Genomic DNA, 27,456 nt, shown 5'->3' on the forward strand with positions numbered 1-27,456 from the left:
TTGTGCCAGTACCAGATTGTTTTGAGTGTAGTGGCTTTGTAGTTTAATCCACAAAGTCAGGAAATCTAGACAGCCCAATTGAAGCAGAAGCAAAAACAAATAAATAAATAAATAAATTACTTAACAGACTCTCACAAAAATGGGAGGAAAAAGAAGTTCCCCCCAAATGAGTGGAAAAGGGGACTCCCTACAGAGAGAGCTAAATGAAATAGAGGCAAGGGAACTATCAGATATTGAATTCAAAACAATTGTTCTAAGGAAGCTCAATGAGCTCAGCCAGCTCAAAGATAACTATGAGAAACTACAGAGAAACTATCAGGATCTTACAACAAACTGTATCAGCCTGGAAAAGGACAAAGGAACTATCAAGAAGACACAAGAGGATATGAAGAATACCATTTCTGAATTGAAGAACACAGTAGAAGGAATCCAAAGCAGGCTGGATGAAGCCGAGGATCGACCAGAGAGATGGAAGGATAAGGTAGAAAAAAGCTCCTAGAAAGAACAAGAAATGGAAAAAAGACTCAAGAAGAATGAAGAGGCATTTAGGGAAATGCAGGACAACCTGAAATGCAATAATATCTGTATAATAGGGATACCAGAAGGAGAAGAAGAGGAGCAAGGGCATTTTCTTTCTGGGACAATTTAGTGTTGATGTTTTCTTAAACTTAGCACCAAAATGAAAAACATTATCTCTATGGGGTGTGTCCTGAAGATTTAGCTTTGGAGAATCAGAGGAATTCAGAGTGAGATAAGAGACACTTATTTTGCACCAATGTTGCACTCACCCCGAGGCCCAGTCCTGCCCGCCAATGCCTTGCCATTTGCCTAGACTGATGCCTTTAGGTTTACATTTCTGGTCTTGGGCATTTTTTCCCCATGCATAGATTTCACAGTCAGAGCCTAGATAGTTGTACATATTCTCTAATTCCCCACAGAAATTTAATCTCCTATGATTCCTTCTAATTTAGGATAATCTAACCCTAGTCATTATTGTGGAGGTCCAATTTTTTTCTTGACATGATTTTTATTCATTTATTTTAAATTGCTTTATTTTAATACCTGCTTCACTCATTTTTGTCCCATTCCTCAGCCTTACCTCTTGCTCTTTGGCAACCAACAATCTGAGCTTTGGTTTTTGTTTTGTTTTTTCTTTCTTTTAGATTCCACATATAAGAGAGACAATATAGTGTTATCTTTGACTGACATTTCACTAAACATGATGATGATCTCACGGTCCATCCATGAAGTTGCAAATGACAAGATTTCAATTTTTATGGCTTAATATTGATAGTATTCTATTGTGCATATACATATACACAATGCGTATATACATATATACCGCAGTTTTTTTTATTCATTTAATCATTGATGGACATTTAGGTCATTTTCATGTCTTGACTATTGTAAATAATGCTTCAGTAAATGTGGGGGTGCATGTATCTTTTCCAGTTATTGTTACTGCTTTCTTCCAATAAATACCCAGAAATGGAATTGCTGTATCATATGATAGTTGTACTTTTAAGTTTTAAGACACTTCCACACAGTTTTTCATAGTGGCTGCCCAAATTTACATTCTTACCAATAATGCAGAAAATGTCCCTTTTCTCTGTATTCTACCAATACTTGTTATTTGTTGTCTTTCTGATTAATAGTCATTCTGACAGGTGTGAAGTGGTATCTCATTGTGGTTTTTGATTTGTATTCCTCTGATTATTAGTGATGTTGAACTTCTCTTCAAGTGCCTCTTGGCCATCTGTAAATCTCCTCTGAAAAAATGTCTGTACAGATTCTCTGCCCATTTTGTAATTGGATTTTTTTGCTTCCACATAGCTCTTGTATGAGTTCTTTGTTATTTTGGATATTAACCCTTTATCAGATATGTAACTTGTAAGTATTTTCTCCCATTCAGTAGTTGCCCTTTCATTTTGTTGATGGCTTCCTTTGCTATGCAAAAGCTTCTTAGTTTGACGTGGCCAACTTGTTTTTGCTTTTGTTGCCTTTGTTTTTGATGCTAGATTAAGAAAATCATTGCCAAGTCCTATGTCAAGGAGCTTAACACCCAAGTTTTCTTCAAGGAATTTTATGGTTTCAGGCCTTAAATTTAAGTCTTTAATTCATTTTCAGTTAATTTTTTTTATGGTATAAGATAGTGTTTCATTTTCAGTCTTTTGCGTATAGCTGTCCAGTTTCCCCAACACCATTCATTGAGACTGTCCTTTCCCCATTGTACATTCTTGGCTCCTTTTTCATAAATTAATTGACCATGTATGCATGGATTTATTCTTTACTATTTGGCTTTCCATTTGTTCTACTGATCTGTGTGTCTGTTTTTCTGCCAATGCCATACTCTTGATTGGTATACCTTTGTAATATAGTTTGCAATCAGGAAGCATGATACCTCTAGCTTTGTTCTTTCTCAGGGTTACTTTGGCTGTTCAGAGTCCTTTGTGGCTGCATTCAAATTTTAGGATTATGTATTTTATTTCTGTGAAAAATGCCAGTGGAATTTTGATAAGGGTTATATTGAATATGTAGATGGCTTTGGGCAATATGGACATTTTAACAATATTAATTCTTCTAATTTATGAGCATAGAGTATCTATACTTATTTGTATCTTCTTTCATTAATGTCTTGTAGTTTTAAATATACAGATCTTTCACTTCCTTGGTTAAATTTATTTCTCAGTAGTTTGCGCTTTTCAATGCAATTGTAAATGGGCTTGTTATCCTAATTCCTCTTTCTTATAACTTGTTAGTATATAGAAATGCAACAGATTTTGTATATTGATTTTGTATCCAGCAACTTGTTTTGAGTTCTAGCAGTGTTTTGATGGAGTCCTTGTCGTTATCTACTTTCCTTGTAGAACTGCTTTTGCTGCATCCCATAAATTTGATGTGTTATATTTACATTTTTATTTGACTCAAATTGTTTTTGTATTTTTCTTTTGATTTATTCTCTGACCCACTGGTTGTTGAGTGGCATATTGCTTAATCTTCCCATACCTGTGAAATTTTCCACTTTTCTTTGTGTAATTGATTTCTAGTTTCATACCATTTTTGTTGGTCATGCTTGATATTGCTTTATCTTTCTTAGGTTGATGAACCAGTGCTCACTGCAATGTGGGGTAGAAGGCAGTCATGTGCTCTTCATTAACCCCACAGTCTTTGTGATTCTTTTGATGCTCCCTTCACTCTGAGCTGTGTCTCAGAGTGAACATAGATTAAGAGAATGTGCGTATTTGGGCTCTGGGTAGTTCCCCCCACCACACATACCTCCCACCATGCAGGCCTCTTTGAGCAGTCATCATTTTGATGAATAAAAGGATGGGCTGCAGTGATGAAGATCCCACATGCCCTTCAAAGTGGGTGCTGGAAGTTTTCTATATAGGAATTAGAAGATACGTAATAAAATAATGAATCATTTTCTTTTCCTCTTCAGCTGTTTTTTTTACTGTCATAAAAATATATACCGGCTACTTCTTAGAACTGAATTTCGCAAAGCTATTCTGAACTTAATCAATGACAAATAATTAGAAAAAAGGTCTTAATAACAAGATACTTTATTTGAACTCCCACTCCATTTTTCACCCACAAACACACCTCTAGTTGTTCAAAAGCATAACAGTTCTCTCTTTTGAGAGAATCATAAATTCTTTAGATTTTTCTATACATCTCTTCATGTGTTTGCAGCTCCCAATCATTCCTTTTGAGGTTCAGGAAATTATATGGAAAGGATAGTAATAGATTTGTTTTGGTAGCATGCTCTTGCCGTTACTAATGCCAGTGATGCTGTGAACCCTGCAGCGAGAGCTCCTCGATGTTGTGGATAACAATGAATCAGCCGTGATTGTTGCCCCAACGTCCTCAGGCAAAACCTACGTTTCCTACTACTGCATGGAGAAAGTGCTGAAGGAGAGCAATGAAGGGGTGGTTGTGTATGTCGCACCAACAAAGGTAGTGCTCAAGTGACTTTAATTTGCTCTTTCGTTCTTGAACCTCCTCTTTTTAAATAATGGATGTAGTCAAGGGGTGAATTTGTTTCACTTTGTATGTATTCACTGTCCGGTTTTATTGAGATATAATTGACATATAATATTGTACTACTTAAAATGTACAACAAAATGATTTGACATATGTATATATTGTGAAATAATTACCACAATAAGTTTAATTAATATCCGTTGCCTCAAATAGTTACATTTTTTTCTTCTTGTAATGTAAACTTTTAAGATCTACTCTCTTCACAGCTTTCAGGAATACAATACAGTGTTATTAACCATTGTCCCCATGCTGTACATGACAGCTCCAAAACTTTGTATCTTACATTTGAAAGGTTGCACCTTTGGCCACCTTTACGCATTTCGTCCAGCCCCCATCCCTGCCTCTGGCAACCAAATCTGTCCTGTGTGTCTATGATTTAATTGATTTTTAACCTTGTAGGTTATTTTCTTTTTTTAGTTTCAGAGACCAAAATAATACGTTCCTTAAGAGCCGCTGAGATGAAAAGTCTGGTCTTGTTATCTTGTCATTCAGCATTAGGCTTGAATTGAGAGAAGCACCCACACTTTGCTGAGCGATGTTCAGTCTCTTAAGAACCTCATGCGGCCTCTGCAGAGTTTATGAGATTTATCTAAACTGCCGCTGGGCCATAGTGGCTGCTCTGTTTCTCAAGCCAGGTTGTTTTGTAATATTTATTTTTTGTCTACAACTCATAATGGTGAATTTAAAAACAGAAAGTATGATTTTTATCATTTAGGAGAAGGTTTGATGTACCTTCAGGAATTATGAATTTGCATGTCCTCCTTTACAGCCGTTTGTTTTAAATGGGATTACACTTGAGAAAGGCAAATTTAGTTGGGATAACTTCAATGTACAGATTAACGTGAATTCAGACTCTATTTTATTTTCTAAGATAATGTGTAGTGTTGAGTGACTTGTGGTCAGCCTCAGAACCAGATTGATCAATATATTAGTTGAAATTAGCACTTTACCTGTACTTTATTATGTGATTAATAGATCTGTTTCCTTGTCAATTAGGCCCTCGTTAATCAAGTGGCAGCAACTGTTCATAATCGTTATACCAAAAATTTGCCAAATGGTCAATGTCTATGTGGTGTGTTTACAAGGGATTATCGTCACAATGCCCTAAACTGTCAGGTAGGATATATTAATGCTTTTGTTATCAAATTTTATAAGGGTACTTACATGTCTTTTTCACTTGAAATTCAGCATCTTCACAGGCCTTATGGAAATTATTTTATTGAATTTACCAAAGATGAAATATCTTTAGAGAAAATACAATATTGATACATTTTAAAGAGTGGGTAATAGATGGACACTTAAATTTTGATTTCAGATTTCACTTATAGGTCATTGTATCACCTTGGTTTATAACTTGGTTCAAAGTGATATGAATTAACCCGATGTTATAAAAAATTAACAAACACCAGTTTCCAATCAGAATGACTTTTTCTTGCTAAGTAGGATTCTCTCACTTTTCTTGATGAGTAGAATACTCATTGTAATCCTTTAAATGTTGTGTTATGGATAGAAAATTGGGCTTTAAGCAAATCCTGGACAGTGTTTTCCTCCTTATCAAACTCATAGATAAGCAAATAAGACTAAACAAAAAGTAAAAACATGATTACAGAACATTGCATGGCAGACATGAAGATGTGCTACCCAGATCACCTTTCAAGGAAGGACTTGCTGCTCAGATGTGGAAGTGTGGTCAACACATACACCAGCTGTCAGTTCCCCAGTTCTGCCTCCTTAGTTTGTATCCTGTGACTGAGCTAGGTTCGGTTATAAACACCAGGCCATGCTGACTTCATGTGGAATTGCTCTGACAGCCAACATTCAACTCTAGAACTCTGAGCCAAGGCTCAGGCTTCTGGTTCAGGCTTCATTCGGCCTATTTTGAAGTTCAGTTCTCCCTCTGCCCTGTCTTGCTTCCCTACACTTCCATTGCTGTTGATTCTTCATGAATGTTTTTCAACCTAAGCTGTATCTCAGTGTCAGATTTTAAATAAACCTATAAACCTGTGACAATTAACTCTTTTTACTTTTATTACTTTGAATACTCGTAAATAAGAATTTAAATTTAAAATCTGATATTTTACCATTTTGACTTATAAAATTGCAGTTTCATAAGTTTCTAAGTATATATATATTATAATTTTAGTGACACACTCTCAGAAGCAATACTATATCCTATTTTTCAGCTGGTACATTCAGGAGTTATGACTCTGTCTTTTATATTCTTATAACTATGTTTATAATTAATAAATGCCCAAAATGTTTATTTATACAATGTTCTTTATTTTAGGTACTTATTACAGTGCCTGCTTGTCTTGAAATTCTGCTGTTAGCACCTCATCGCCAAACATGGGTGAAAAGGATCAGATACGTTATATTTGATGAGGTAGATTTGGTATTATTCCTTGGGGTTAATTTCCTAGTGTATATGAACGTAGAATAAAGATCTTTGGTACTTCAGGACATTTGTCCCTTTGTATGGAGTTCAGGTTTGGGTGGCACTTCCTTCTGAATGTTTTTTTGGTGAACCATACTCCATAATGTGGCTCCATTTTCCTCGTGTGACTCAGTAGGGTGTATCGGTAATGCTGCAGAGCTCTGTTTGGGATGGAAATCTTTCACTGGTGTGACCATTGTTTCAGAGGAGCAGAAATAACCAGCATGGCATAAATTTTCCAGAGATGTCAAAATTCAGTCTTTAATCTCTAAAGCAAAGAATTCGGGCTCTAACAATGATGTCACTTATGTAAGTTATTTTATCAGTCATGGTTCCAACTGAAAAGAAGTGGCACACTTAAAATACAATTCAAAAAGAGTGTTTTCCAGAGGTGTTCATAAAGGAAACTATAAAGGTGAGCGCAGTAATTCAGAGCTAGTAGCTTACCCCTAGATTTAAAGGGACAAGGCAAAGAAGCAGATACTGAGACTCAAAAGGACATGCCAATATGAGGAGGATGGCTCCTCATATGTGGCCAGCTCATATGAGGATGAAGGGCATAGGTGGCTCAAGGTAACCTTCCAGGAAGGGAGGCAACAGAATAAAGACCTCATTCTTTCCCCTCCCTTCTGACCACTTGCCAAGGCTCTCCTTTAACCAAATATAATGGAACTAGAGACCACTGGAGATTTATAGGGGCAAATGGAAGATATTGAGAACCTTTTATAACAGTATTATTAGGAACATTTACTCAAAGAAACTTAAAACATTATAAAAGGATATATTGCTTCAAGGAATTTCCAGTTTAAAGGGGAAAAAGATGATGTCTTTATTTAACTTAACTTGTTATAAACTTGGAGCTTCCAAGCAGGCTGTGCTTTTGATTTGTCTGACCCTGATTTTTGGTTAATCTCTAAGTATTGCATCTTGAGGGCCTTGAATATTCCTGTTCGAAAAACATCTAGCCACTTCGTCTTTGCAATCTAGAATGTTGAATTGTACTTTAACCTCAGAACTATGAACATTTTTATACAAGGGTAAAGCTGAAAGGTTTTGAAGGCTAACATTCTGGTAGGATCAGGAAATGTGCTATCTAGTACAAAGCGCAAAGTTTGTATTCAGCCGAGTGGTATGTTATTGGACCAGGGAAAAGCCAAACGGGTAGTGATAAAAGAAGTTTAATTATCTTAAGCCTTTTCCAATTAATTGCCAGGTGTCATACCTTAATCTATTTAAGGAGGACCACACTTGAGAATCTTCTCTGAATATATATCAATTTGTTTTATTTGGTCAAATGATTTTCATGTATTCAGCAAATATTTAACGAGTGCTTCCACAATTCCAGGCACTATTGGTGTTGGGGATGCTCAGGTCTAAGGTCACAGAGTAAAGAAGGAAATATAATTAAACAATGAGGCCCACAAATGGCTATGCCAGCCCACATTGGTACATGCTGGGAAGAAAAAGGAGGGGGCCTCATGGCTGTGATAATGGCAGGGAGTCTGTAGGAGGACAGCTGTGGAGTGGACAGTCAGAAAAGTCTCTCTAATAGAGTGACAGTCAGCTGAAGTTAATACAGTTTGAAAAGGGAGGTGCAAGCAGAGGGAACAATATATGTCGAAGCTCTGGAGTAGGAAAGTTATGTTCAAGGAATAAAGAAAAGGCCAGTATGTCTGGAGAAAATTGGAAGCAAGATGAGGAAGAGTGGCTTGAAATGCAGATAGAGAGGCAAACAGGGGCCAAAGTATGTTAGGCATTATATACCTTGTTAAGGACTTTATATTTTGTTCCACATGTCATGGGAAGATATTGAAGCAAGTTATTTAGGGACATGGCCTAATCTAATTTACCTTTTAGATACCTCATTTTGGCTATGGTATGAAGAATGTAGTGGGCAGGGAGGGGGAAGCTAGTAGGGATAGCCAGGAGGACACTGTGGTAGGCAGCTAACATGTGACGGTGATTTGGCTAGCAGTAAGCATGGAGAGAAATGCTTACTATAGATTCCAAGATAGTTTTTGAAAGTAGGATAAAGAGGAATTATTGATGGGGATTAGGGAAAATTTATGTGTCAAGATTTTCTATTGCCTGAATTTTCATATATATATATAAAATATATACATATATAATAGTAATATTATATATACCTTATATAAGCATAAATATATAAGTATAGAAGTACATTTATATTATATATTTATATAATTTATATAATATATAAATATATAATATAATATTTTATATATTATATAATATATAAAAGATAAATACATAGTCTGATATAGTTAATATATTTAATATATGTATAAAATAAAAAATATAATATATATTTAATATATATTAAATATGTATATATAAATTCTGCACAGATGATTAAAGGTTACAGGAAACTAGGTAAGACAATTCAGCTTTCTGTGTCTATCTTCATGTTTTATTTTTAAATTAACCCTTTAATGGAAATTATTTGTTTTTAATAGGTCCATTGTCTTGGTGGAGAAATTGGAGCAGAAATTTGGGAGCATCTCCTTGTCATGATCCGGTGTCCCTTTCTGGCTCTTTCAGCTACAATAAGCAACCCTGAACATCTCACGGAGTAGGCATTAGATTCCAATTTGGATAGAATAGTTATTTCTTTTGAACATTTGAATATCATACTTTCCATATGGGTTCTGAAATATTTCATAACTCCCTGGTGAATATGTTAACTTATCTGTGGATATTCAAGGAAAGAGTCTCTCTAGCACCTCCTGGCAGGTGCTGAGCAAGGCCATTCTCTGTGAGGGAAAAAATCAAGGATTCTCCCTGGCAGACCTGTAATTGAGTAAGAAATTTCCCCTATACCTCTAAAAGGTTCCCCAGAAATAATCGATTATGTTTTGTTTGTTTGTTTTTTTGTCCTTTACCAAGAAAGAAAAATAAAATAGAATAATGGCATACTCTCTCATGGACCTTGAGACTTCTTTTATTGCCCTGCTTTCTAAGTGTTTAGAAAGATAGCAAAGCATTACTAGTTTAAAGCCTCATATCATTTTGTCATTGGGCTATATTTTTGCCCACTAATAATAACAGTTAGAGCAAAGATGCCAATGTACCAGGTACTGTTCTGAGTGCTTTGCATCTATCAATTTATTTTAAATGCCCAACAACCTTATGATTTACTACTTCCATTACTACTATTAAATAGCATTTCCAACACTGCTATTATTATTTCCATTTTAAAATATAGAAAATAAGGCATAGAGAGATTAAGTGGTATAACAAGAGTCCCAGCCAGTAGCAAGGAGGCTGGGATTCAGTCTCAGTTTGTCAGGTTCCAGGGCCTATTACCTTAAGTACAATGTTTAAGGCACATGACATTTTCTTTATTAAAAATATTTGATATCAAAGAAAGTAGTTTCATATTCTGCCTCAATAATGTGTCAATTTCTTTTTTAAGGTGGCTACAATCAGTAAGGTGGTACTGGAAAAAAGAGGACAATTTAATGGGACAAAATACTTCTTCTAAAAGAAGCGCTGGCTGTCGTGCCAATTTTCACAAAGACTGCATTCAAAGGAGGCAATCATATAAAGTTAGACTTGGTATGTTTGATATATTCATGGGAATTTTATTCTTTAAAATTATTCCAGTCATTGTGTGTTCATTCATTTGGAAATTCTTGGCTGTCATTTTTAGTGCTCTATGGGGAGAGATACAATGATTTAGAGAAGCATATATGTTCAATAAAACATAATGACATTCATTTTGACCACTTTCACCCATGTGCTACACTAACAACAGATCATGTAAGTAACACTTCAGCCATATTTGATCTGAATATAAAGTATGTATCACAGTTGAAAAGATGCCTCATTGATACTTATAAGAATTAAGGGGTAGTTACTGTATAACAGATATTTAACCTTAGTTTTAAAAGTATTAAGAATAGTTTTATTGCTTTCACTGGTTCTACAATGGTGTTTGCGTCCACAAAAGTTAAAATGACTGAGAATTGTAACCTGAAGTTTTTTGGTTACTTTTATTTATTCTTGGGTATTATCTTTGTCCAGTTTTTTTCTTTTAGCACCCATGTCTATCTATCTACTTCTCTGAAACTAGTTCTTAGTACAGCTACAAATACACATGGACAATATCTAGTACATGTGAGAACTTGATCACTATGAATGAGGTTAAACAAGGAAAAGACACTTTTCACTAACTTAGTAATCACAACCTGGTTTATTGGTAGTGAAGAAATAAAATGGACATCTTAAGAAGACTTCATTTGGAGCCACTGGCATTTGAGTGGGGCAAGACTTCTGAATTTTTCTTACATATTTTTCTTCTTTTCTTATCCTATTCTCAGGAATGGCTCATTCAAGCTCTGGTTGCTTCTCAGAGTGATAATTAGTCAATAGTTTGTCTTCCTTCCAAGACCTGGCAAATTAAATATATTCTAAATTCTGTTGCATGTTAAGCCTTTTAATCTGACAATTTTTAAGGGGCAGGAAACTTTAGACGTCACAGGAAGTAGTTCCATCATCTGCCTGAATAATGTTTCTGGATCCACAAAGCTAATTTAGATAAATAAGTAATAAAGATAATTCTGATTTTGCCCAGTCTTTAGTGGCTTTCCTTTGAAAATGGCTAAATGCACAGCTCCCAGCTTGGCTTCCGAGGTCTTCTGCCACCTGGCTCCACAGTTCTTTCTTTATCTACTTGATGTACCTTACCTAGGTGCCATCATCGTTTATCTTGTTCCTGGAATATTTCTCCCCAGATGCCAAATGCCAGTTGTTCAGAACCTGTTTATGTTCTATAACTCTTCCAATATGAAACCACGTTGGAGTCCTTCTGTGACTTTCTTAGATAGATGTACCCTTCTCTCCATAGCACCTTTTCTATATTTCTTATATGACAATAGTTATGACCAGCTTGCTGCTAAAATTCTTTTCACGTCTTTTTTTTTTTTTATCTTAGTAGAATAACTCCTTGAAGACAAATTTTGTGTCCTTATAGTTCCTAATGAACGGCTATACATATAAACGTGTTTAATAAATGTATGTTAAATAAAGATAGCCAGCTTAAACACTTGATTTGTGTTCTAAGAATTTTGCATATTTTGTCTCTTAACAATCACAACACTTTTAGCATGGATGCTGTATTAATACTCCCATTTTACAAATGAGGAAGGTAAGGCGTAGAGAACTTAACTCACTCGCTCAGTCACTCACTCACTCACTCACTGTTGTCCTAAGTAAGTGGTGGGGCTGGGATGAAATCTCAGACTGATTCCAGAGCCTGCTTTCTCATCCTACTCTCAGGAATGGCCACTGAAGCTCTTGTTAACCCAGTATTCTGAGTGGTCTGTTGAACAAATACCTGAATGAGGGAATGAATGAGAATTTTCGCTATGATTCAATGGCTTCTAAAAGCAACTGAATGAATCTTAATGATTGTGATTTTCTAACTGGATTTTTACTATGGATGTTTCATTTTTGTGTTGCAGTGGCCCAATCCAAAATCTAAATAAAACTAACATATGGACAAAATTCCAGTGATGTAACCCAAACCTCCAAACTACAATATGGATGACAAGCCACACATAAATAATTACACCCGTTTCTCTCTTCTTTTCTTTTCCCCATCATTACCTGGCATTTTAAAAAGAGCATGGTATTTTTAAAAAAATATTTATTTTGGGTACAATGGTTCAAGGCAGGTTATTGTTAAGTAGCAATGTCGAGTGGTTTGGAGTACTTGACAAGATTAGCATTTTGGTCCAAGTGCCTTTCCTCTGTTTTCAGTAGCTATTAATGGAGTAACTGGAAAGCAGCAAACTGCTACAGTGTGCTCTGACCCCATATGACTTCTGCAAAGGTCATGCTGCTATATGAATCTTCTTAAGACTTGTAGGCTTCTGCAACAGGAATACAAGATGAACACAAAGGCTTAGACATTATTAGATATGTTTTGACACTGTGTGTGTAACATGTGTTTATATAGGATGCTTCCTAAAGTATACTTCCTAAAGTAGCAGTGATAAAAAAGCAAGTAGACCTTGCCAAATGAGCAAATCATTATGTATTATACTTCAGGTGAGCATGAAAGAACTGAGTGGCAAGAAAAAAATCATAATAAATTGTGGCAACATAAAGAGAAGAACCACCCACCTTGATCCTCTCCTCTATAGCTGTATTATCGAAATGGTTTCCGAAGGGAAGGGGTGGGGCAGAACCAGTGAGCTGACCTTAGTCTAACTGAGGTGAGGGATTGCCTTCCATCTATGTAGGGCTTGCTTCTGGCAAAGAGCAGCGTTTGGCCTTTGCCACCAGTTATGCCACACAGGAACAGCTGCTCGCTCCTGGAAGTCCCCAGGAAGTCCTTGAAAGAACTAGTGCCTCGCTCTGTTCAGCATGGGTCAGTGTTTACCGCCACCTATAGAGTTAGAGGCAATGTGATTTGCAAAAATAACATCATGCTATTATACTATTGTGTTTATAAGTGAAGAATGATACTAATCTATGACTTTTTAAAAAATTAAATGTATGGAGTGACATTGGTTCATGACATATTTCAAGTATACAATTCTATAATACACTGTAACCTTTTATGTCTCTTTCTTTTCTACCTAGACCGGCTCAGTTTTTGCCAGCTCATTAGTTACTGTATGGTGGAGAATCACCAAATTTAATTCCCAGTTTTTGGCCATAGAATTGCTAAAATGATTTTTAAAATTAAGAACTGTAGGTTAATTAATCACATTAACAGTTGAGGCATCAGCCATGAGCCAGGTATTTTACTAGGCTCATCATGTATAGTGTCTAACTTAATTCCTACAACAAAGCTATATCATAGACAGGATTTTCCTTCGTCTTAGCAATGAGGCAACTGAGGCTTCTGTATAAGCTAAAGAGACCTAAGAAATCATAAGCGCTCTAGTGACCAAAAGAGATTTAAATCTTGAAAATTATGGTAATTCTTGGATTTATTTATTTTTAAACTTAGAATGAGTTACCGCTTTCAGGTAGTAATAGAGAACAAAATACTGATTCCAAAATAATGTATTCACTTATTATTTTGGCAGAATGTGGGCTAGCTTTCAATGCTCAAACTAAGAGATGCTAAATGATGATTCCATGCAATTATTTGCACCCTATAGTTTTTTACAAGTCTAATTGATTTTTAATTGAAATATATTTGATATGTAAGATTGTATAAGTTTAAGATATACAACATGTTGATTTGATCCATTCATATATTGCAATATGATTGTCATTGTATCCTTAGCTAAAACTTCTATCAAGCCACACAATTATCATTTCTTTTTGTGGTGAGAATAATTAGATCTCATCTCTTAGCATATTGATGTTTGTAATATAGCATTTGTCTATAATCACTATAGTGAACATTAGATCTTCAGGACCTATTTACTAGTTTTAAAAGTTTGAAAAGTGTGTGTTGATATATGTATCCTGTCTGATTTTACTAGTCTGTAAGGTGAGAGTACGGATATTTTAATTCCTATATTGAGCAGGAACTAGCATTTATAGGTAGAATTAGAACTAGATCTTCTGTTTCAGAATCTACTGCCTTTCCATTCTGCCAAACATTTTTTTTTCAATTGTGTTGTGTTTGGAACAGCTTTTTTAGCCCAGAATTTCCAAACGTAAGTTTCATAACTTGTTAATAGCTATTTACTAAAAACAAATATCTTACTTTCCAATAGTTTTGGAAAAATCTGCATACTGTAGCCCCTTCTTTGAGATTGAACCTTTCCAATGCAAAATCTTGATAAAACCTATTTAATAAAACATCTGTGAAAACACAACCCCCGCCTTTTCTTTTGAAGAATACCTATTAACATCTCAGGGATCATAGTTTACCAGGCAATTGATACATGGTAATAGTGGTTGAAACCAGTAGAAAATACTACAACACAGCGTTTTTGAAAGCAGGATTTTTAAAATTTATACTTTTCAGATATTTGTGGAAAATATCTGAAAAGTATATTTAAGTAACTAAGATATTTGTGGAAAAGTTAATAACTTACACATCCAGGAGGCTTAAAGTGGAATCAAGTTCATGACCTGGAGAGAACTTTCTTTCAGTGTCTTAAAAGTGATCTGATAGCCTTTGTTTCAGAGCTGACCCACTTCTGATCTTAGAACTTCAGCCTATAAAATTTGCCACTGTTAGCCTTGCTTGGTACTCAAAACAAATAATCATATTCCTAATTAAACCAATTTCAGTTTTAGCTGCTAGGTAGAGGTCTTGTTTTCTAGCCTAAAATGATTCCATAAACATTGTAGCTTCCCAGTACTCTAATTTGAATGAAAATGTGTCCTAGGAAATAACACAATAACTTTTTGGAGGTCTTCTTTGTTTCTATTTCAGTAAATTAGGGACACTCTGGGTTAGTATTTTGTTTGTATTTAGCACTAATTAGCATTTGAACATTTTAGTTAAAATGCTGTTTTCAGTGTCTTTGGGTTCATGATGGTGACTATGAGGCAAAGGTTTGAACATAAGATGAAATAAAGAGAATATTAAAAATTTCGGTTTTATTTTAACCATAGATTGAAAGATATGGATTCCCTTCTGATCTTATCCTTTCACCTCGAGAAACCATCCAGCTTTATGATGTCATGTTTGAATGCTGGGAAAGTTGGCCCAGGGCCCAGGTAAATAATAATTACGGAATTAATTTGAATTCTGTTATAGTGGATGGCAGCATTACTGTTCAGAAAGACAAAATCTTACCCTTTCTAATCACTTGCATCTGACCTTTTAAAATTATCAGTGGACTCTTTCCAAAATATAATTGCCCCTTCTCAGACATTCTTCTTTCTAACATTGTATGTTTAACTTTAATGACATGGAATGTCACTAATTCCTGAAAGTATTTCTTCTTTCTGTTTCTTGAGAGATTTTAGTTTCCTCTTACCTCTTGGATTTGTATACCTCCATTTTCTTTCATCATATTCCCCTTTGTTCTCTTTACCCTAATTGCTGCCTGTTTTAATCTGTTTGACTTTGCTCTTCATTCTTTCCTTTGAAGAGTTTTTTTCATTTTATGTACTAGAAACAATGGGGGGAAAAACGTTCAATGGTCTGTACTTTCAAGAAGCTTGTAATTCTGTTGAGGAAATGAATAATTAAGAAACACTTGATTTTCTTGCATGATTTTATTTAATTTTGTGGTATTTCTTTTCAAGGAGTTGTGTCCAGAGAACTTCGTTCATTTAAAGAATAAAATAGTCATTAAGAAGATGGATGCTAGAAAATATGAAGAGAGCTTAAAGGCAGAATTAATAAATTGGGTTAGAAATGGCAATGTAGAGGAGGTAATTTTCACAAATGTTTTTGGTGAAGCATGCTGTCTTTGTTTTCTTCAGTTGCATTGTTCAATGATTACAATTTTTTTGTTTTTCTTTTAATCTTTAATTTTCGTTTTAGGATTTTAAGCTGAACACGAAGTCTAGTGATTCTGAGATAGGATAAAAAGAGAAAAAAGAAATTGGTCTTTGTCTCATCCTCTGTGCCTCCTAAAAATATGTGCCAATAGCCACTAGTTCCCGATAGATGTTATGACACAGATGTTAAGAACAGAGCTGCCACTATTCACAGTCGGTGTGCTCGATGTTGTGGCAATATAGATATTGGAGTCACGGTTACCAGTATCTGAGAAGAAATTTTTACTCAATTTTTTGTCTTAAATTTTTTTAAATGATTTTTATTTTAATTTGTATGTACTATCTGTATATTAAAACCTTAATCTGGGGCGCCTTGGCCTATGTGGCCCAGCTGGTTGAAGCATTGTTCTGTAAACCAAAAGATCACAGGTTCGATTCCTGGTCAGGGCACATGCCTAGATTGTGGGTTTGATTCCCAGTCGGGCTGCATATGAGAGACAATTCATTGATGTGTGCCCCCTCATGTTGGTATCTCTCTCTCTCCCTTCCCATCTCTCTAAAATCAGTGAGCATGTCCTCAATTGAGGATTAAAAGAAAACAAACCTTAACCTGGGCTCATATAAGTTATTTTATGTAAGTTACTGGTCTTTATATTTTGAAATTTGCTTTATTACCACATATTGAAGTTTCTGATTTGGGGGGATTGACATATATTAGACTTTTCTCATGTGATTATTTTCTATTATATTTTAACTTAGATTATCTCCCCCCATTCAAAGTCATAATATAATTAACTTAGATTTTCTTCTGCTTTTTTTTTTTGTCATTAAAAAAATCTTTAAAATGTATTTGGAAATGATTTTTCTCTATGACATGGAGAAAACTGGTTCACCCCACCTCCTGCCATAGTGAAACTGGCATCATTTACCAAACTCACTGGTGTTGCCTTAAAAAATTGCATGTTACATTACACATATGTCTATGTACATATGTTACTGTCTTTTTGTTCTCTAGTGTATTGATTTCTATATTTGATGCTTCTTTACAAAGATTTATCATATAATTATTTTTTATCATATGTAATTTTAAAAAATCATAGCAACAGAGATGAGGCAACAATGAAAATATTTTAGTCAAAAGTAGTAATTCCTTTATTATGAAGAACTTAAAAAAATAATTTATTTATTTATTCCTGCAGGCCAAAATGGTCCTGAGGAAGCTCAGTCCCAGTTTGGGTGTTAGTTCAGAAAACATGACACAAATGTTTCCACTTCTTGTTGAAAAGCTAAGGAAAATGGAGAAGTTACCAGCACTATTTTTTTTGTAAGTCATGTATTTATTTTTATTTTTAAATTAAATTTATTGGGTGTAAGACATTTAAACTGTTTTTATTTATAATTTGTATTATACTCATTCCTTTTTTATATTGTTATTCAAGTACAGTTGTCTCCAATTTCCTACGACCACTTTCCCCCGCCCCACCCACCCCCAACTTCCACCCTCAATCCTTCCCCTCTTTGTCTTTGTCCATGGGTCCTTTATACGTGTTCCTTGATGACCCTTCCCTTTCTTTTCCCTATTATTCCCCTCTCTCCCCTCTGGTTGCTGTCAGTTTGTTCTTTAGTTCAATGTCTTTGGATATATTTTGCTTGCTTGTTTGTTTTGTTGAGTAGGTTAAGTTGAGGAAAGTTTTACTAAGTTTACTGTTGTAATATAGTATCATTACTATTTTTGGTGCCCATTTGTTATCACAATAAATATTTAAAAATACACCTTTGTAGTTTAATTCTTAATAAAACACTTTTTGCTTGAGCTATTACAAGTTACCTTCTTTATTTAGTTCCCTTTTCCATTTCTTGTTTTCTTTTAACTATTGTATTATTCTCAAGGTCTCCTTACATATCTAGGTTCAATAAATATCTAGGTTTAGTAAATACCTAAGTTCTTTGTAAAACAGGTAGAATGTTTATGTGTACAAATATCCCACATAAAATTAAAGTATCCTTACAATGTGCCAGAGTATTTATTGGTGGGATAGTTTATTGTTTTTAATTTATAGTTGTGATAACTATAAGTTTCAGACACTGATATCTTGATAAATTTTATATTGATATAACATGAAACAGCTTAAAATTGAATATAATAACAGTTTTGATAAAGTAGAAATTATACCAAAGTATAATTTATTAATTGAATAATACCATATCCTGGATTAACCATGATCATATATTTTGAGGTAAGAATAGAATGCTTCATTTGCTTTAGGCAATTTCAAACTACTGTAAGCCATGGAAGCTTCATATAAATAAGGCCACAGAATCTTGCTCAAGTGGCAAAGTTGAATGAAATTTGTTCACACATAAACAGACATATAGTAATGAATTATTATAATGTATATTTAAAATAATGATAATATTGAATGTAAGGTTGTATTTTGGGGAATGCAATAAAATTGTTCCTTTACCTTTATTGCTGAGACAAGAAAAATAAATTTCTGAACTACCAAGAAGCTACACAGCTCACCTACTTTACAAACATGTTTCAGTACCTCTGGGATAATTCTGGAAGCCTAGTTACAAAATAGAAATCCAAAAATAACTGGATTCATTATTTATATAGATACGCCAACTTAAAATATTTGAAAGTAAAGTATTTTACAAAAACACCAAAGTTTAATTCTGCTTGAGGAGTTGAATCTTGACACATCTTTATGGAATTTGGGATTCTCTACAAAGCATACCATACCATGGTCTTATACAGTTTTATTTAGACTTAAGGAGCCCCAGGTCATCAGCAAATCTGAGGCGTTGTCAAGACTCAATCTATACTGCTGGGAGCTTTTCCAATAGTAGCATACCTGTCAACCTTCTCCAATTTGGTCTCTGAAAAAAAAAGAATGTGTGGAACATGGTTAGAGCTTAGTGACTGTTATCAGTGTGTGCATTCTTCATGGTCTGGCCCAAGTTTGGAATCTACCTCTGCTCCCTATCAGCTCGGTCACTTCTAGACTGCTGCTTAACAGCTTTGAGCCCTAGTCTTCTCATTTGCAAAATGAGATGAAAAAATAATAATACATAGGGTTGGAGTTAAAAATAAAAATAAATTATGAAATCAGTACAATACTGTAACATATTATGGGCAGATGTGCATAATATGGTTATCAGAGATTTAAGAGAAAAAATTATTTCCATGTGATCCATTTTAAGAAATGAAATACCATGATGAAAATTACATTGCTTAATACACAGTTTATGCCTAGGCCATAGGGACTTGCATTCAAGTACAAAGAGAAGCGACATTAATGTCAAGGTTAAAAACACTGAGCCCTAGCTGGTATGACTCAGTGGGTTGAGCACCAGCCTGCAAACTGAAAGGCTGCAGGTTTGATTCTCGGGCAGGGCACGTGCCTGGGTTGCGGGCCAGGTCCCTAGCTGGGCATGTGTGAGAGGCAACCAAATGAAGTTCCTCTCACACATCAATGTTTCTCTCCCTCTCTTTCTTCCTCCTTTCCCCTCTCTCAAATAAATACATAAATAAATGAAATAAAAAAATAAAAAAAAGAACATTGGCTGGGAGGTCAGACTGCTGCATACAAAGTGTAGGATCTTAAAGGCCACTTAATCTCTTTATGTCTCCCTTTTCTCATCTGCAAAATAGGGATCATAATAGTGCCTTCCTCACAGAGATGTTGTATTAAGTAAGTTAATATATTTAAGACATTTAGAATAGTGTCTGATGTAATAAATAGAGGGTTTACTATATTTACTATTTTGTTTACTACATAAAATTTCTTGTCATGTGGCATAGACTGCCACTTTCTTAATCCTTCCTTCACCAGTGTGTCAATTTATTTACTCTTCATTAGATAACATTTTCTGTTCATGCTTGTTTTGTCAAGACTTTAGACAAGCCCTTTGCTTTATAATTTACATTTTAAAAAAACTTTGTTGTGTAGGCCCATGATTAGTAAATTGATAGTGGCTCTCAGCTCCTTCCAGGCACAGAGCTTTGCTCCTAGAATATCATAGGGGAATAATGCTTAAGTGGTTATTTCAGTATTCTTGTGAAAGGCTCTATATTCCTGATATAGGGCGATGTATATGATCAAAAGAAAAAAAATGTTTGATTTTACTTCCCCTAGAAATATTTTGCTTTTCACATACAAGGAGAATTTGACCTGCAGCAATTTGGCTGGTTAATTGCTCGGGTCTGAATGGCCTAGTCTGTAGTTTAAATCCCAAAGTGCCAGGAAATCTGGATCACTATGGCCCTAAGCGCTTACATTTCAAAAGATACAAAGTCCACGCTCTGGGTATATTTGTGGATTGTAAAGGCCAGCGACATCTGGGGTTCATCTGGTCTCCAGAAAAAGTTGTCACATTCCAAAAGGTTAAGGTGAGAACCCAAGATTCTCTCCTATTCTCTCCGTCCTATATATAGAATATAAAGAAGCCTAACTCCTAGAAACAGAGTAGATTAGTGGTTGCCAAGGACTGGGGATGGGGTGGTGCAGGGGGAAAAGAAATGAGATATTATTTGAAGGGCACACACTTCTTATTGCAAGATGAATAAGTTTTGGGGATCTAATGTACTGTATGGTGACTATAGTTAACAATACTGTATTGTGTACCTCAAAGTTGCTAGGAGGTTAGATTTTTTTTTTACCATTTTATTTATTCTTAATTGAATTTATTGGGGAAGTATTGATTAATAAAATTATTTAGGTTTCAGGTATATAATTCTACAACACATCATTTGCATATTCTATTGTGAGTTAACCACCCCAAGTCTCCTTCCTTTACCATTTAACCATTTATCCCCCCTTTACCTTCTTCTACCTCTCCTCACCCCCACTTCTCTATGGCAATAATCATACTGTTGTCTGTGCCTATGAGTCTTTTTTTCCCTTTGGACTCTTAGATAAAAGAACAGACTGACAGCTATTAGAGGGGTGGGGGTTGGGGGCTGGGTGAGAAGGGCAAAAGGAGAGTAGATCTTAAATGTTCTCACCACACACTCACACAGACAAGGTAATTATGTGAGGTGATGGAGGTGCTAGCTAATATTATTATGGTCATTTTGCTATACATACATGTATCAAATTATGTTGTAAACTTAAAATTTATACAACTTATATTTCAATAAAGCTGGGGAAAAAAACAAAGAAGACACTAGAATTCACAAATGATTTGGCTATCAAGAAATCTGAACTTAAGTATATTTACTTAACAGTAAGGGCCTTTGACTCTGTTATGGACAGACCTAAAGGTCAGTGAAATTAAATACAGGAACAACTACCACAACAATAAAAGTAAATAAAAGAACAAAAATGTTTTGTTTAAAAATTTTTCTCTCATTTCTCATGAGGGGAGGGAGGCATCTCTCCTCTGTAAATAAATAGAGAAAATCCATTGCCTTCTATCCCATGCCTGTGGAGTGTCTGACTACCCCTACAGGAAAAATTTCTACAGGCTCTCATAGCCATTGTCCCAGGAGTAAGGTCTGGGACACAGAGGGGAACATCCTATGCACTAAGACATAGTTACTAAGGAGTCTGCTGATGCAGAACACCTTGTGCATCTATTCAATATAAAACTGATAAAGGTGGATATTAAAAACTCAATAGGTATGTGTCAGGCTGATAGCAGTAAATGGAAATATGACTGTATTCTATATACGATTTTCTTTTCAAGAAAAGCATTTGTTTCCTTTGTTTCCAGATTCAAGTTAGGAGATGTAGAGCAGAGAGCTAAAAGTGTGAGCGCTTTTCTGGAAGAGAAGCAAGAGAGAGAAAGGCATCCCAAAGCTGATAAAGAAACCCATAATATGGCTAACAAACTGCGGAAAGTTAAAAAATCCATTGAGAAACAAAAAATAATGTAAGTATCTAACTAAACAAAATGGTGGTTAAAAGGTTAAAATACTTCACAAATCCCAGTGGGAAACATAGACTGAATGTGTAACAAAGAAGTTCTAGTTATTGCTTGGGTATGTTTGCAAATTAAGTAAATTTGGGTGGGAGATTAGTGTAAAAATAAGTAGCCATAATATTTATATATTTCTAAGTTGCATAAATTAGTCTCATTTAGGGCGTCAGGGAGGCAAGACCACAGCCTATGAGTAGGGTTAGAATATATACCTGACATAATCATTCCTCAAAATAAGCACATCTTTGATACTTACTCAATTACTCTCAGTCAGCCCTCAGAAGGTGTAAACAAAGTCTACCACATTGCTTTGGGCCACAATATGGAAGTGTTGCTGATGTCATCATAATCTCATGTGGCATTGGATGAGCTTGAGAATGGACCATAATGCAAATTTTATGCTTGGTAGCAGTTTGCACTTTTGACTCCTCTTCCCTGTTCTCAGTGTCTAATTCTGACAACTCGATGTCCAGAATGTTTATTCTCTTTACCACCTTTTCCCTCTTTAGTCACTGCAGACCTGAGACGCTCATTTTGTCTTCCTTGCAGAGGACTTTTTTTCTTAAGATTCACCACTTTCCAATCTATCTGACAAAGGACTTTGCTAATTTCAAGTGGATTAAATGATCCCACACTCAATAGCCTTCCTTGTTCTTTGCTTAGAATATGAAAAGGCCAGATAGGGACAACCTAGGAGGTGTAACTAAAGATCAGCAGCTGATCTTATAATTAGACAATTTTTTTTTCCAGTTCACTAGTAACTACCACTTCAAGTTGAATTAGTGACCAATAATTGAAGCTATAAAAAGATAAAGAATGTTTTAATACCTTGTTTAGCCCCATCATTATACTGAGGATGAGTAGGGCCCTGTGTTTTAGAAAGTTCCTCTCTGGTCTTCCTCCATCTGCATCCATTCCCATAAAATTGTGTATCAGTGAAGCTTAGGCATGTCCACCTAGAGCTCACGCTCACCTTTTTAAATTCCAAATTTTTATGGAGCTATATTTGTCAAGGTAGAAGGATAGAATGTATTACTTGATAATTTATAACCTTCACTTAAAAGTCATAATTTATAACCTTGATTCAAAAGACAGCACTAGGTGGGCCTCCATTTGCATTCTGGTCCCCACTCCGAAGACATCAGGACCAGGTCTTGGCACAGTCTTGGCACTCTCCCCAGAGTTAAGGGTTATGTTAGTTGGCGGTGAGAATACTTGATGATGGGATAAAAGTGAGCTCGTCTCATATGTGGAGTTGTCTTATATGCATACTTAAGAGGCATACTGTAAGATCCAAGAAAGGGTAAGTGATCTGGGAATCTCTAAAAGGCTGTTGCACTGCAATAAGGGATAATGCAGTCTGGTGACACAGGGTTATCTAAACTAGGGTTTATGTAGTGACATCATGGGTCAGATTCCCCAGTGGCACCCGCTGTGATGGAGATATCTGTGTAAGGGATTTATTGAAGTGGTGTGCTTATGAGGGGCTGTAAGGAAGGAAGGGAAGCATGAAGATGAGCAAGGATGTGGGTTTTCCTAGAATATTGCATCAGCCTGGTCCAACAGAACGATCTGGGGCACCACAAAATTGTCCCAATTTGAGTCAAGGTGGCTGACTTCTATACCTCCTATCAGTGAGTTACTGGCTGTGGGCTACTTCCCCATTCCCAAGAGAGGTTGTAACCTCCTGGGAATTTCCAAGAGACTTGTCAGTTGAGGGCAATTCTGCAGGGAACTGTGCAGCCAAGAGCCCTTAGCAATCAACTCAGAGCAGCTATAGCATCCACCGCAAACAGAGATGGAGAATGGCCTGCAACTGGCAATATGGAACAAAGAGGTCACCTACTTACTCTCAAGCCTAGAGTTATGAAGGCTGAGAAAGAGAAAATGATCATCAGTTTAGAAAATGGACCACTTATCAAGGTCATGTGGGAGAAGGCTCCTTATAGCAAAAAGGGAAGGAAACATTTGACAAGAGGGTTCTTTACAGCAGTAATGGTAGTAAACCTTAAGAGAAAATAAGCTTATATAAGGGAATTTTTTATAGGGATAAGAAGTTCCAGAGGCCAATGAGAAAGTGCATTAGAGGAAGAAGGTTCAGTCAGGATAGTAAGATGTGTGTAAGACTGAATGTCTGGGTTATGAGGAAGATTTGGGAAGCCTTGGGCTTCTTATAGTGGCCAAATTCTTACTTAAAATTTATTTTTATGAACAGAGATGAAAAAAGCCAGAAGAAACCCAGAAAAATGGATAAAAGCCTACTATACGAAGCTGAACATGATAATCTAGTCAAGATGTTAGAGAAGAACCTGGAAATCCCTCCGGAGTGTACATATGCTGATCAAAAAGCAGTGGGCCCTGAGGTAAGCACTTCCAATGAAATAGTTCTCCAAGAAATTATTTCTCTCACCAGCCATTACTTCTCAGTGGTAGACAGTGTTGAATGTAATAACTAAATGCAATCCCTACAAGAATAGACATCTCTGTGTATGTCCTCCTGGCCACACATAACATTTAAGCGCTCTGCAGAACATGTCTAAAAAGGAGAGGATTAGGATTTATAGATTCTTTTTTAAAAAAAGATTTTATGTATTTGCTTTTAGAGAGGGAGGGAGGGAGGGAGAAAGAGGAAGAGAAACAGCATTGTGCGAATACATTGATCAGTTGGTAGCCTCTCACGTGCCCCCAACTAGGGACCTGGCCCACAACCCAGGCATGTGCCCTGACTGGGAATTGAACCATCAACCTCTTGGTTTGCAGACCAGCACTCAAACCACAGAACCACACCAACCAGTGCTTTATAGATTATTTCTTGCTTGTTTACAATTAACCCCTGGGAGACTACCCTTTCATTATTTGTTTCTGTGATACTGTTTTTCACAGCTTGAATTCTGGACTTCAATCTCATGTGCCTCATTTGAATGTTTGGGTACCTGTAGTCCAATATATTTTAAATGATATACATAGACTCTCTCAAAATCAGAGGCTTTTTATATTGTAGTCAAAACATCCCACCAAAAAAGTATTAAAATATCTACAAGTGGTATGCCACTTCTTCTTTAAAACTTTTTTTAGATAAAATAATCCATGCTTATAATAGACAAATTTGAAAATACAAATTAGTAGCAAGAAAAGCAATGCCATCAATCAGAAGTAATCATTGCCCTTTGACATGAAATATTTATATCTTTTATTTGTGGCTACACACACGCACACACAAATACATACACACAAGGTATCGATACATATGCAGGGTAGGGAAAAATAGGTTTACAGTTGTGAGTATACAAAACACAGAGTTTATTCTTGTGTTACTGTTTATTAATTATTGTCTTATTTTCCATATGAGCAACTGTAAAAACCTGCTTTGTCCCACCCTGTACATATGTCCATTCTATTGTATACATGTGTGCATTCTTTGTAAACTTCATGGTCTCTTCATTTTTAATGACCATGTATTTATATCATCATTTTTAGTTAGATCCTTAATAATCCATTGAACGGATGACTATATCCCTAAAGTGTTTTAGGGATTATTTTTTCTTTTTCTCCTCATAAGCAGTATTTATCTTTGTACATGTAACTGTACACAAGTGGATTGCCTCCTTTGGGCATAAGTATTTTTAAGGCCATTTGTGACCAATTTACAGTGAGAAGTAAGCATTCCTGAACTATACAGGGTAAGGAACCTGTTCTGTCTTTTTGGAGAACTCTCTTTGTCCCTGAGAACTCATCAGGACCCACCAGAGAGCTGACCTTTCTTAGGCACATGGAGGTCCTACCTTTGCACCGCCTCTGGATCTCTTATCTACTGCTTTGTCAGAACTTCCCACCCCTACAGCTTGCAGTGGGGGGTAGGCCCTGGTGGAACAGTGCAAGATCTGTTCACAGATTAGGGAGTGTTTCTTTTATTTTTAACATTAAAAAAAATTATTTATTTATGTTTAGGGAGAAAGGAGGGAGGGAGAAACAGAGGAAGGGAAACATCAATATATAGACTCTTTCCCTTTATTTTTGCCATTAATCTGGGGGAGCAGGGAGCAGGCTGGTTGTGACCTGAGGAGATTGGAAAGCCAGTCTTTCCTACTCACTCTGGTGCCTGGAGTGGTTGCCTCTCATGTGCCCCCCACCGGGGACCTGGCCTGCAACCCAGGCATGAGCCCTGACCGGGAATCGAACCGGTGACCCGCTGGTTCGCAGGCCAGCACTCAATCCACTGAGCAATGCCAGCCAGGGCTAAACACTGTATTCTGATTTAAATGAAAATTAAATAAAAATGATCAAAATCCCTAAAACTTTTGTTTCTTTCAGATTTTGCAGATGGTGTTCAATCGAGTAAAGTTCACAAGAAAAGGTGCAGAACTGAAGGCCTTGGCAGAAAGGGGCATCGGATATCATCACAGGTCTTTGAACTTCAAAGAAAAACAGCTCGTTGAAATTCTTTTTAGGAAAGGATTTATTAAGGTCGGTGAATATTTGCATTCTAAAATTTGAAGTTGTGTCGACATAAAGAGGTATATCCCTTGAAAAAGGGAAAATAACTACTTTTTTCCTCATCTAATTGGCTTTTTTAAAAATGACTCCTGAAATGACTGCATATTTCCCATCTCATTTAATTGAGGGGAAGGATTGGAAGTTTGTCATTCAGTTTACCTCTTTTTCATGAAACTAAAATAGCCCCTATAAAGATACTTTTCCAAATATTTCTGTCATTAAATTGCCTATGCTGATCTTAGAAAAACCCCTTGCCTTTTTAATTTATAATATCTAGGGAATTTGGTCAGCTGTTCATATAATTTTAGCTACAGACATTCTCTCATGGGCTTGGACAACATTTATGATAGTGCTTTGATCAGATCTTTTCTCAAAATAGCTAAGAGAAGAGCAAGAATGTATCACTTCCTCACAGCCCACTGCATATCTTGGCAGAGTTTTTAGATGTGTCACTCCTCAACGCTCTTTCTTATCACTGATAGTGGACAAGAAGAAGATTTCCTGAAATAGCCTGCAAACCAAACCCTTGTTATGTTTTATTTATGTCCCATGAGGATGTATGGGGGTAGTCTGGATAAATTCACAAAGAGAGTTTATATCATTTCCTAGTAATTTAGATCTTCAGTAATATTTCAAAAGAGTTTTCAAATTATCTATATTAAATTTTTTCGTATCATCGACAGAGGAAATAGTATTCTTCCACAGTTCCACAGGAAACATATTTTGGGGACACACGCATAGGAGGATTTGAGGTATAGTGGCTAGATTTACAGGAGCAAAAACAAAAGAAGCGTTTAGGTGATGTTTCATCCACGACTAGCTAGCTCACATCCCGCTGCAAAAGAATTCCAGTCTCTGGGGCCACAAGCCTGCATTTGTGCCCATGAAGCCAAGGACAAGGGCAAGGACCCAGAGCTGCGGTGCCATTAGCCAGGCATCCGAGGCTCCATTGGTCCAGCATCGTCTCTGTACCCGGGGGCGGTGATTGGACTGCACTTCCTCCCGTCCCTACAGGGGCTGAAGGGAGAAAGCGCCTGGACCTTTGTTAAGCTTCGGTTACATTTTCTTGGGCTTGGAAGAAAGTAGGCTTTCTTCCAAACGATCCAGTATCTTTGCTGGCTCTTCCCGGGGCTTTGCCGGTGCCTCCCTTTATCCATTCCTTT

The 27,456-nt window shown here is 36.0% G+C and overlaps 1 protein-coding gene across 1 annotated transcript in view; it reads left to right on the top strand.

Annotated features, from left to right (window-relative positions):
• Window positions 1-27,456, top strand: part of LOC129072570 (probable ATP-dependent RNA helicase DDX60) — a 93,494-nt gene that overhangs the window by 43,235 nt on the left and 22,803 nt on the right. Inside the window, exons 17-28 of the mRNA XM_054576073.1 lie at window positions 3,808-3,957; window positions 5,041-5,160; window positions 6,332-6,427; window positions 8,956-9,071; window positions 9,915-10,057; window positions 10,152-10,261; window positions 15,035-15,139; window positions 15,674-15,802; window positions 17,071-17,195; window positions 21,593-21,751; window positions 24,015-24,162; window positions 26,111-26,263. Of these exons, the coding sequence (XP_054432048.1) occupies window positions 3,808-3,957; window positions 5,041-5,160; window positions 6,332-6,427; window positions 8,956-9,071; window positions 9,915-10,057; window positions 10,152-10,261; window positions 15,035-15,139; window positions 15,674-15,802; window positions 17,071-17,195; window positions 21,593-21,751; window positions 24,015-24,162; window positions 26,111-26,263 (1,554 nt within the window). The remainder of the gene's footprint in view (window positions 1-3,807; window positions 3,958-5,040; window positions 5,161-6,331; window positions 6,428-8,955; window positions 9,072-9,914; window positions 10,058-10,151; window positions 10,262-15,034; window positions 15,140-15,673; window positions 15,803-17,070; window positions 17,196-21,592; window positions 21,752-24,014; window positions 24,163-26,110; window positions 26,264-27,456) is intronic.

The sequence above is a fragment of the Pteronotus mesoamericanus genome, unplaced genomic scaffold (genome assembly GCF_021234165.1).
Source record: "Pteronotus mesoamericanus isolate MK-2021 breed Mesoamerican mustached bat unplaced genomic scaffold, CSHL_Meso_final contig_32, whole genome shotgun sequence".
Classification (NCBI taxonomy): domain Eukaryota; kingdom Metazoa; phylum Chordata; class Mammalia; order Chiroptera; family Mormoopidae; genus Pteronotus; species Pteronotus mesoamericanus.